At 36.2% G+C, this 12936-nt stretch overlaps 1 protein-coding gene across 1 annotated transcript; it reads right to left on the minus strand.

The window, feature by feature from the left end:
• Nucleotides 1-4804: 4804 nt before the first annotated feature.
• LOC116210344 (protein terminal ear1 homolog) lies at nt 4805-8344 on the minus strand. Its single transcript, XM_031544212.1, has 5 exons — nt 7221-8344; nt 6413-7046; nt 6183-6308; nt 5828-5969; nt 4805-5677 (listed from the first exon to the last, which is right to left on the minus strand). The coding sequence occupies exons 1-5, from the start codon at nt 7888-7890 to the stop codon at nt 5339-5341; spliced, it is 1911 nt and encodes a 636-aa protein (XP_031400072.1). The 5' UTR covers nt 7891-8344; the 3' UTR covers nt 4805-5338.
• Nucleotides 8345-12936: the final 4592 nt, after the last annotated feature.

Genomic DNA, 12936 nt, shown 5'->3' on the forward strand with positions numbered 1-12936 from the left:
CAACTATACGAGGTTATTCGGGGTTCGGGCAAGGACCCGTTGACAGGGGAGTGGGTCGGGTCGGGTCACCCCGTGGGTGGTGGTCGGCATCGGGCCGTCCACGTGGCAGAACCCCAGGACATCAGGAAGAAAAGGGCTAGACGAGAGGGAGAGAGTGTGTAGGTCTATCTGACAGGATAGGACCTGAGATGAGAGGGTGGCATTAAATAGAGTGATGAGTGCGAATCTGAGAAAAGTAGCTATTGTGGGATGCGGTGGGGTTTGCTGTTGTTATTTCCTTTTTCCTTGTTTTATTTTTGTTTCATTTGTTAATAAGTGAAAATGGAGATAACAGGACCACAGGCCTCATAAGCTCTCTCTTCATCCATCCTCTCTTAAACGATAATAAATACATAATCAATCTTGGATTAATTGATCAGTTATCTATCAGTTTATACTAATCATACTCATTATACGGGTACTGTATATAGATGCGTGGGACGATTATGATCGAGACCATTCCGGTGTCCTGTTCTGTTTATTTTCAGGTTGATGTGGGAACTTCATATATGGGAGTTCATCTACCGTATCAGGAAGACACAGCTTCCTCTGCATTGGATGCATGTGGGTCCCGCAGCGTATTAAGCATTTCACGGTGAAGAGATCTCATGTCATCGAGATATAATGTCATGTTAGAACATTCCTTGAATATTATAATCCATTTTATTTTTTTGGTGAAAGTTGATCGATCTACGTAGATAGCAACGTATCCTGATGAGAACCAAGTCTACCAGGGTGCTGGACCATCTTATAGTGAATATTATCATTCTAAGAAACCTTTCAAGAATGTATGAGGCGCCCTATGCATGTTCACGTATACACACACACGTATATCTATATATGTGTAACTAATATATCAACCGTCTCAATAATAATAAGATGAAATATGGTTCGAGCCCTAAAAAGAAAAAAGAAAAAAAATGACTATTTTATTGGATGAGCTTCATGCGCATCACTCCTTTTTCCCTTCAAAAAATTGCAACAAAGGTTACTTAAATTCGAGGTTACTTACAAAATCTAATGGAAAGCATTTTCCTACATAATTTTCGAGGTTACTTAAATTCGAGACTTCCTCATGGGAGTCACACCATTAATCGCCAAACTAATCCTATTGAGTTGCAATAATATAAGGGTGTGTTTGGATTCAGAATTAAAAAATTTTGATTTTGATTGTGAAAAATGACAAATGAAATGTGATTATAAATTTGACTTGAAAAACGTGTGTTTTTGTTGTGTAGTGTATTGAGTTAAAGTTAAAGTTAAAATTTTTGACTTGAAAAATGTGTGTTTTTATTGTGTAGTGTGTTGAATTAAAGTTAAAATTTTTTGTTCTTGAATCCAAATATGGCCTAAATTTTTCTTATGAGATCACAAATATTTTCAATAAATGATCATGATCACAAAGTAATTCTAGTGGATTTTATAGCTCGTTTTGTTATTCAATCACTTTAGTGGCTATCCAATAATATAAGTTTTAAGCAGGAATATATATATATATATATATATAAAAGTTAAGTGGGAAATGATATGTGCATGATAAGGAGTTTTGGCATCCCACCGGCGTTACAGTACCGTTACCTTTATAGTCATTGAATCCGATATTTTATTTATTTGTTAATCCGTTGGCGATATCATACGTTGGCGAGATGTTAAAATCTCCCGTGTACGATAGGATAAGATTGACAAGTACTAGAGGAATTGATGAGTTTTTTTTTTTTTCTTGATGTCGAGGAACCGATGAGTTTAGGGTGGGAAGGAATTATAGTAGCCCTTTTCTATGACTTCGCTCTCTCTCTCTCTCTCTCTCTAGCTCTCTCTAGGCATTAGTTAGGTTATGCATATATATGAGTATAGCAGCATGCATCCTATAATGCGGTGTAGGTTTAGGTTTCCATCCTGGGCTATGCTATGGATGGAGGGGAGAGAGAGAGAGAGAGAGAGAGAGAGAGAGAGAGAGAGAGAGAGCAGGGGAAGAGAGGATCTGTCAACCCAAAAATGAGCTCTGGATCTGCCATTCTTCTTTCTTTCTTTCTGCAAATATGTATATCAGCCTGCATGCATGAGTATTTAGACAAAATATTTGTTAGTTTATTATGAACTAATTTTCCACTTTTAAATATCTTAATTGAATATTATTAATCGAAATAGATAAGTAATATTTATTCAATATTTGCTCGAGTATTAGGTATGGAAGGGAAGGTTGAAGGTCAAACGTTCCTCAGCCACATTCCCCGCGTCATCACCGGCAATCCCTTCTCTCTCTCTCTCTCTCTCTCTCCATGGGCAGAAACTATTATCATTCTCTATTTTTTTAATAACGAAGGCAGTGAGTCTAATAAAAATAATTTTAAATCAAATGAAATTCTGAAATGATAAGAGGTTAAAAGTGATAGATATTTACTCTATTTCAAGTGTTTAATGCTTTAATTATTTGTTATGGACAGTATAAAGTATTAATAATCCTAAAAAATTGAAATGAAAGTAAAAATAATAAATGCATGTATTAGTGACGAATAGTAAAATTATTAAATACTTAAACTAAATATATTAAATATATTATTGTAACTCCATGTCAGGCTGGACGGATTTTAAAATTATATAAAATGATATATATAGTTTCATTCACAAGAATCTCTAGGGTGTGGTATTGCATAGCACCCATTCCTCTTATTATTATTATTATTATTATTAAACTTTGTTGAAATCTCCACTAACTCTGTAATTCAACCGACGAAAATGAGAGAAAATGAATCAGAGATTTATTGGGCATTTAACCTCTTTGTTTAGTTCCAAATTAAGTTTTTATTTGAACTAAGAGATAGAAAGACTCACAACTTATGCTACAATAAAGGACATGTATCTGAGGAAGGAAGTTCAACATAATAGCACAACTCCCCGTAACTATAAGGTCATGACTACAATTCTTATCATCAGTAGTAGAACTTCTCTTACTCTTTATTTTAATTTTCTCATTGTTATACTAACTTTTTTAATAAAAAAAGATATGTTACATTAGTATGTTGAGTTCAATAGTTAATGTGATATTATTCTCATCATATATTAATTATATGCAATCTATAAAATCATAATGTTCATATCCTACGCAATAATGATGAAAAAAATCGGATCTACAGCCTCTTGATTTTAAATCGAGAGAGGGGTATAACTCTGATAATTTTGCACCAGATTAATTAAAGCAACTGCATCCCAATATTTGAGTATTAAGACATAAGAGAATTAACATAAAAAAGTTCTTATAATTTTTCTTGCAACGACATCTCCCCACTCACTTATGGAGTTTGCATGCAGTGATGAAACATTACAGAAGCCGGGAAAGGAACATGTAATTATTACCTGTTCAGAACGTCCGACATGGGTAATTTGATTGATGCTCTGTTTGTGGTAAGGACTTAATTAGCTCGTCATCTTATATATATGATGACATGCACTGTTTCCTTAATTATTAAGAAGTTGAAACTTATAGTTACATAAATGTATTATTATCCTCAATTTTTTCATTTATAAAAAAGGTACATAAGCTTAATATAGGAATTAAACGAAATAAAAGAACATAAAATTATCCATCCATATAAAAACATAAAATCTGAGATTTCTTAATTCCAAATCCACAATGCATCCTCATTTTTCTTTAGTTTTTATCCAATTATTCAAGGGCCCCAAAATTAAAATCCAGCGGTTCCAAGTTCCTACATGTCTAGTTACTATAATTAGGATTTTACGAATTCAAGAAATCATATTAGATTTTGCTCGGAAAAGCAAGTTCACCAGATTTTCTCAACTCTTAACTAAATTCCATGATTTCCATCAAACTAAAGATTTTCTTTTTCTTTCATTATCCAAAAAAATCTCTCCAAACAAAAGTTTTAACGCAGTAACATGTGCCGAAAAAACAGTTCTTATACACTCACATACTCCCTCGTTTGATAATTAAAAAATTCCTAAATAATTGTAATAAAACTACTCGATTGAAGATTTTTGTTTCATCGTAATATAACATAAATCTCCTATTATAAAAATAAAATTCATAGTTTGACTTTAAGAGTGTGTTTGGATTGAGAGTTGAGTTAAGTTTAGTTTTGATTTTAATTGGTTTGTAATTATTATATTGTTGAATTATAAAAAAAAAAGTGTGAAAAAATAATAAATAATTGAAAAAAAATAATGATTAAATTATTGAATTGTAAAAAAGTAATGAATAATTAAAAAAATTTAATATTAAAAATTGAATTAAATGATTAAATATTTAAAAAATAAAAAAATAATGATTGTAATGTTGAATTGAAAATAAATGAAATTAAATTGAGTTGAATTAAACTTTGTTGCGAAAACAAACGCACCCACATGTAGCCCAGGTTAAGGGCGCTGCGGGAGCATGTTTGTATGTACAGTAGATCACTTTTTTCTTTTCGTTTTGCTGGACTTAACTATATTAGGCGCAAGAATGGCTCAAAAACAGATCTTCCCTGTTACATTTTTGTCATGATAAACAAGAGCTCTACATCCTACCGTCCTACAATAAGAATCAAACTGAAACCTCTATATCACCGAACTGAAACCTCTATATCACCGAACGAGAGGGTACCACACCCTCTTTCACGAATAAACATCTTAACAATCTTGAAAGTAAATAATTATTTTACCGTCCCATCTAATCAATTGGAGGAACATTCAGGAGAGAAGTAGGGAGCAATTAATTAATAATATGCAAAAATAAAGCATGGTAGACAGACATTAGATGCTTCGATGTTTCCAATACATATCCATGCACAAAACACACATATATATTATCATTTAAATATTAAAAAAAACGAATAAACAAATGTCTCTGGAAGTCTACAAATTAATTTCAAAATTACTTACTTCATAGTTAATATAAAGAAGAACTTCGATTTTGGTTACCAACGAGACATAAACACCACTTACACATATTTTCCCCCACTTCTTTCTCCTTGGTTTCCCAAAATATTACAAAATCATTTTTCACCTAAACCCAAAAAAAAAAAAGAAAACCAAAAAAGAAACCAAAATGCTCAGACATAAAAGAGAGAGTTAATGGAGTGTGACGGAGGGTCTGATCGACCAGCTAACATTACCTGAGTAGTATAGGCCATATGGATATCATATATAGGCTGGTGTTAATACCGCCGACGGCCTGCGGCGGCTCAGTCCTCAACGATGCCACCCCATTGGGCCATGCCTTGACCCTTCTTCACTTCAGTCTTTTATCCTTTCCCGCCCTTTTCATCTGTCAACCCAAAAATAAGTGCTTTTGCATCAATTAACTGAACCTCATCACCTCACTCCCACCATCCTTAACATCATCACCATCACCACTGTCGCCGCCGTTTGAACTTCCAACGAGCAAGCGGCCGTGGTCGTCGTGGTCATTGCCATGGTCATTCTCCAGCCCATCTTGGCTGTCCATCTCGTCGTTGTTGCGGGCTTCCACTGGGAGCGGCTGAAGCAGCTGCTTACTCAGGGAGCTCTGGCCGACAACAGGCTGCGGGTCGGTCAGAAGCCGCCCGTCCCGAGGTGGCGAGAACACCACCGGAAGGTAGTGGTCCATCTCGCACGGGAACTTCGAGTTCTTGAAATGCTCCTTCAGCGCTTCCAAACCCTTTATTTAAATAATCATCAAATCACATTAGATAAATTCACAATTTTCTAACTCATAATAATTTAAACTGATTTTACTAATCGATAAAAATAACTTAAACTGATTTTTTTATAAAAGGTTATCTATCTATATATATATATATATTTATACCTGAATCCGAGCGTAGGTGACTTCGCAAATTTTGCGGGAATTGAAGACCTCCCAGTGCCGGAGATGGAAGGCCTTGTACAGCCTCCATGCAGCCTGCGGCGAGGTCATGTTCACGAACCCGTATCCGACATTGCACTTGTTGCTGTGTGACCCAGAGAAACAACATATCATTTCCCCACATATATCGCAGATCCGAACACACTCCCCCGTATGAATAAGGCATTGAATATCTAACTAAACCGGGGTACTATCACATAGAACGATCAGATGAAAAATGCTCGTGAATTGTTATTTTTGTGTAGGATCATTGTACAGCAGTTTCAATACATCGCAGAAGAACAGAAGGTACACTTACTTGAAATCAATCGGGAGGTAGACGAAGTCATACGATGAGAAGGGCTGCTCGGGACTGTCTTCGTCCCCGATCTGCTCATTACAGTTTATACAGTGGTTGTCCAGCATATTCAACAACAGCTTCTGACTGTTCCGGCAAAAATAAAAATAAAATAAAAACGAAAAAGCTTTAAGTTATAAGGATCACTCATGTAAGAATCGGATGAAAAGGCATTATCATTAAATACTGACCTGTACTTATTGGGAATGTTCTTGATCATCACCGTGGTCCTGGAATCCCCGGAATTGCCAGATTCCCCAATAGCATCGTCGCTGATGACGAACCGGCTGTCCAACTTCCTCCCTTGCCGACTCTTCCACGGCTTGCTGCCCCGACTTTGCTGCTGCTTGGCATCACTCACGACCTTTCCGTGCTTCTTCTTCCCACTACCGCTCTTCTTGAAAACCGGTCCTAATAGTTGCCTTTTCGAACCCACCTCACTCTCCTCATTATAATTACTGTCGTTCCCGCCCTCGAACCCCAGGCTCAAGCGACACATCGAGGCCTCGATCGGGACCTCATTCGCTTGAGGGAGTTGGTGCACCACTGTCTGGGGGAATATCATCGGATGAGGCAGCATCGGTTGCGCCTGAGGTGGCAGTGGAGGCTGTGTTGGGGTTTTAGAGACGGTCATGCATGAGCCTCCGGAGTTGAGGAACTTGCGGCTGTAGCCACCCGGGCGGCTGAATTCGATAATGACATTCTTGCCGTGGATATCCTTGCCGTTCATCTCCCGGAGGGCCTTGGCAGCATCCCGGACATCATAGAACTCCACGAACCTCTGGTGTTTCTTGTAAGGGGTGTCCCTCAATTCCTTGACCGGGCCTTAATTAGAAAAACACACAACTGGGGCCATCAATATTGATCGCAACATTAGCATGCACCAAAAAGAAATGTGATTGCACGAAGTTATCACATAATAATTCGAGCATTGTACTATAAAAATATACAAACTCAATGGAATCAATCCGAATATAACGGAACTTAATATATCTATACCGAAGGCCTCGAAGGTATGTCTGAGGGAATCAGGAGAGACGTCGGGGTCGAGATTGAAGATGACGATGGTCCCTTGATTTTGGCCGTCTGGGATGGAGTTCGCTGCAGCGATAATAAACTGGGCCCACACCGCCCGCCCCGCAACAAGCCCGTGGGCAGAAGGCGGGTGCGGCAGGCCCCCGACGATGGTGCCGCCGTAGTGGTCCCTTACGCGGCACTGCTGCTGCATATGCTGCTCCCGAATTTCCCTCAGGGCCCTCCTCGCGTGGCGGAGGTCGTAGAAATGTACGGTCACGGTCCCCTCGTGGGCCAGCCTCTCCATCTGCACCGCCCTCACCTCACCGAACACAGCCATGTCCCGCCTCACGACCGCCTCGGTGACGTCAGGCGGCACCGAGCTCAGGACCAGCGCCCGGGTGGCGGTGCCGGTGGGCGGCAGCAGCGGGGAAGCCGCGAACGCCGGCGCGGGGGGAGGATGAGGGGCCGGGTAGGGCACGTAGGGGGCAGCGTAGGGGTAGTACACCGTCGGGGGAGGTGTCCCGAAGAAGGGGGCGGGGGGAGCGGTTGTAGTCGGCTGGGGCTGGTGCATGGGGTTGAGCCTCGGCCGGAACTCCTGAGCCCGGGGGTCCAAGCTGCCGTGGGGGAGCCGGAGGACGCCGTTTTCGCCCATGACTTGGAGTCGAGGAGAAGTTTGTCTTCACCAAAACCAAACCCTCGCCGGGGGGGGAGGGGGGAAGCCGTGGGTAGGTGGGGGGGTTTTAGGGGAGGGAGTTTGTTGACCGGTCAACGACCGGAAATTAGGTAGTTTTCCGGCAGCACACCGCGTAATTCCATGTCTGTGTCCGCTTCCCAAGTATTAGGACAGGAGCACACACACAACCACACAGACGCTGCTCTCTCTCTCTCTCTCTCTCTCTCTCTATGTTTCTTTATTCTTCCTTTCTCTCTATCCGGCAGTGTTTCTCTCTCTACGTCCAGAGCTCTCGAAACGGAGCAGACAGGCTCTCTCTCTCTCTCTCTCTATCTCTATCTCTATCTCTTTCTCTCTCTCTCTCCAAGTTGATCAGTGGAGAGGCACAAAGAAATGGCTGTTGGCTGTTGGCTTTGCTTTCTCCTTCTCAAACTTTTCCTTTCATTTGAAGCACCCCAGTGAGCAGAGTTTAGCGGAAAATGTCCTTTGCCCGTCTAATACCATTGCCAGCCGAGGACACGGATTTACCAAAATGCCCCATGTTACCTGGGGACTCGCGCCAATACATACATATATATACATACATATATATGTCGTTTACCATGCTAATCCTTCCCTTCGAGCCAGATATTTACATGTTATTAGTCCTAATAGTACAGTCAGGTTCTTTCATTTTTCTTTTTATATATATTTGCATGAGAAGGGAATGTGCGCCATACACGTGGCAAAATGGGAATGTTTAAAGGTACAAAAGCGAAATTTAAAGAGAGTTCAGCTTGAGAGAGTATCTTATCCATCGATGGGATCGTTTGACAACGAATGATGCATATCATTAATGATATAGGCAACGGTAATTATATAATCAGCATAAATATCCGTATAAGATAGTCGATCCTTTAGTATGAGATTTTCGACTATTTATATTTCTTTTATTTGGCCACCGACGATTTATATTAATGACACTTTTTGCATCTCTCTATTTTTCTTTATTTCTTCCAAAGCCCGTGAGGTTATACTCTAACCAAAAAAAAAAAAGAAAAACGAAAATGGAGGGGTTAAATTTTTTATTTTTTTGTATCTAAAAGTCTCTTGGTATTTTCTATTTTTCAAGATTATTGCTAAAACCAAGTAATTTATATTAAAGAGTTTTGCTAGGGAATTCACTCAAAACAAAACAAAAAAAAGTTTTGCTAGATTCATTCTCGTAAAATTTTTCCTTATTATTTTTCTAACTACTCATAATGACATGAGATAATTTTATTACATTTAAAGCAAAAAAAAATATAATTTTATTACATTCAATGAAATTTTATCAAAATAAATATCAGAGGGATAATTATAATTATATATATATATATATATATTGACAACTTAACAGTTAACATCTTTGTAAAGGTAATATATACATATAAATCCAAAAAAGAAGACAAAAAATGACGAAATTCGAGAGAGGGTTTTTTTTTTGGAAAGAAAAAGAACTGACGACTATAATTGCATGATGAAAATGGGAGGTGCTTTTTTCATGTTGGTATTTTGACTACTCGTATGCCTCATTCGTGCAAGTATTCATTTCACCCCTCTGACTCTGGGCTGTCACGTTTTTTTTTTCCCCTTTATTAATCAATAATATATATATATATATAAGTGCCAGATTTTTAATTTTAATTGCCTTGACTTAATTGCCATTCAAAAAAAAAAAACTTGAGCTATCGTTAGGTTACCAAGTTCTGACGGGATCTGAGTAAGCTTGTGCTTCTTGTTTCATGCATGGATGTCATATTGTTCGCTTATTTATCTCTTTTAAAGACTTAACTAATGTAATCATGGAGGTCATAATTTTGTTCAGAGGATACATCAATGCCGATGGATGAAAATGTTTCTTCCTCCATCCATTGTAAATTAATAGATATACTCATTATTGAAATCTTAATTATATGATAAATGAGATGAAATGCAATGCCAACTCTAAGTTTTCGTTAAGATATTAAAATATTCTAAATTTGATTATAGTTCATGAGACTCATTTTTATTGCTTTATTAGATTTATTGATCTTTTTTATAATAATAAAAAAAAGTTTTAAATTACATAAAAAGTTATTCTTTATTTTAATTGAAAATTATTATGAATATGATTTTTAAAAATTTGGGTTGGATATTGTGGGAAATTGCTTTATATATATGATGGGGGAAAATTAATGTGCTCTATTTTGGCGGCTTTTAAACTAAATCAATTGGGGACTGCAGACTGGAGAGGAGAGGAGAAAAAGGCTGTGGACATATTACTGTTCAACAGTCAGGCTTCTCCCTGTCTGATCTGATCAATTAAGCTTTTTTGCAGCTGAGAATGTGTAATAATTAAAATAACAATAATTTTATCAGTTCTTTTGGATTGGATGGAACAAATAACAATAATTGGACCATCTTTAGATCATATATATATATTTTTCACACTTTCTCATATATTCATGATCAGATTGAAGACTTGAAGCAAATTTTTTCATCATACTCACTCTCTTCTTGGACATGCATTTGGTATATGAATGTATGGGTCTCATAATAATGGCAATAATTTCGGATTACACTTCATATACTATTAGGCCATATCGAATTCATACATCATATCATACAATAGAATTGGCTTTTGAGTCATTAAGTAGTAGACCGCAAATTTATAAATGGTTGGATCTCACAACTTATTAACTTGAATTTTTAGATTAGAGACAAGTGCAATTTTTAATAAATTTGATTAAAATTTTATATGAAATGTGGATTTGATATTGAGTAATAAAATAATAAATCATGCCTTATCTAAAATGTTAAACAATACACTCATTATTATTCATCTAATGCATATACACAGGCCAGTAAGGAGAGGCAATACCTTTTTTTCTTAATGTGTTACGCGCTTTTCTTCTTGTAGTTAAGAATGCCTAGAAACATCGATAAAGGGGAACTTCACCTAACTTGTCGATAGAACGAGGTTGAACTTAACTAATCTCAGAACACATTCAATAATGATTCGTGAATGGAACATTCCCATTAAGCACGTGGCATCATCTCAGACACAGTGCTCCCAACTCTCCATCGCTATATGCTCGCATGATAATATATATGTATCCGTATGTGTACATATATTAACGTTTCATGCATGCAATTTTTCGGTTGATAATTTATAATTGAGCCGCGACACACAAATTACACACGTGTTGCCCCACGAGTGAGGCATTGATTCGTAGCATGTGATATTGGAGGCACACGTGCGCCGGAGATTGCACTGCCTGAATTAACCAGTCCAAATTTGTATAATAATAATGGGATTTCCCCAAAGCCACCGTCTCTACTATATACATACATATATGTGTATATATATATATATAAACACGGCTAAAATTAAGAGGTTCATCTAATTTACCACTTGTTTTGCTTAAATAAAATATCGAAATTTGTGAATTGAAAAAATTCATGTGAAGAGAATTTTACCTTTTTGAGTGTCAATTCGGCTCCAACTGAATAATTCAAAATCCATTAGCCTTTCATATGCACGATAAAAAAAGAAAAAAAGAGCACTCCATACATTAATTATTGTGTTTTGTTTGTTTAATGTGTGTCGTTAGTTAATCATTTCTTTAGTAGTGACATTATAATAATGTGTGCTTCGATGCTTTGCATGGCTCTGTCTCCCACTTCGTGTCCTCTCGCAGAGCACACCAACCTTTTCTCTTTGAATATTAGAACATAAATAAAAATAATCCAAATCTCATTCATGAACTACATATATAATATAACACGTACTTGCACTAATGCGTCTCGGACCCGGAACGTAAGGTAACGTGTACACCGACATATATATATTGATTACGATAACTTGACATGAATTATTGAATGAGTGTCCATATATAATCGGTTTTTTCATGCTAATTAATTAACTTGCCTTTTTAGAAAAGATGCCATTTAAACGTGATTGATCCACCATAATTTTTTCTTTGTTATAAGTTTTAGCTTGAGGGATCCTTTGGTTCGGTGTAATCTATGAAGGAATCCGAGATTCCCCTAGATTACATCCGAGTTTCTTGCGTTTGGCAGGAGACTCAGCCCCGGGAACCTCAATTTGAGATTTCCGGGCCTAGAGGGATTACAGCAATAGTGTAATGTTGTTCTTATATATATTTGTATTTATATATTATAAATATCATAGATTATATATTTATATTAAGATAAATATAAATATTTATATTAAATACTTACATTTAATACATACATATTTATATTTAATATAAAATATCTAAATAAATAATATATGTATTATAATTATATAAATATTGTATATTATATAGTTATATTAAATATTTATGTATTATACTTATAATAAATATATTTTATTTATAGTTAATATAAATATTAAATACATATTTTTTATAAAAAAAATATTTATTTAAATATTAAATATTAAATATTACTATAAACATATAACTAATACTTATATATAAATATATTTAAAATTAAAAAATAATAAAATATAATGTATCGGGTATATTTAATATAACAAATGTAGTAATTTTACATTACCTTATATTTTTTCAAATATATAATAACTTATCAAATACAATAATATCATATTCTTTGTAATCTAATATTATTGGACTTACTTTCTCTGCAATCGAATATTCTTTGTAATTTAACATTCCAGCATATCAAAGGCCACTGAGGGTTTTCGAATTACGCCAAACAAGATAAATAAAGCCATATATTTCTCACATAAATTTTCAATATGCATGTATATATATATATAGCTTCTCTTCTTTTTTAACTTTATCTCGAAAATATGTAGCTATTGCTACTAAACCAAAAGAAGGAATGAGCCCACCTGAAAATGATCTATCAAATCGTCGTCAGCCTTTATTATTAATTGAATCGAGTTCCATCATTGAACATTGGCTACTGGATTTCCATCATTGGACATGCACTGCTTAATGCACAAAAGTCCAATTCAACTTGACTATTTCAAGATTAAGGACAGATCACTCG

Source organism: Punica granatum, chromosome 6 (genome assembly GCF_007655135.1).
Source record: "Punica granatum isolate Tunisia-2019 chromosome 6, ASM765513v2, whole genome shotgun sequence".
Classification (NCBI taxonomy): domain Eukaryota; kingdom Viridiplantae; phylum Streptophyta; class Magnoliopsida; order Myrtales; family Lythraceae; genus Punica; species Punica granatum.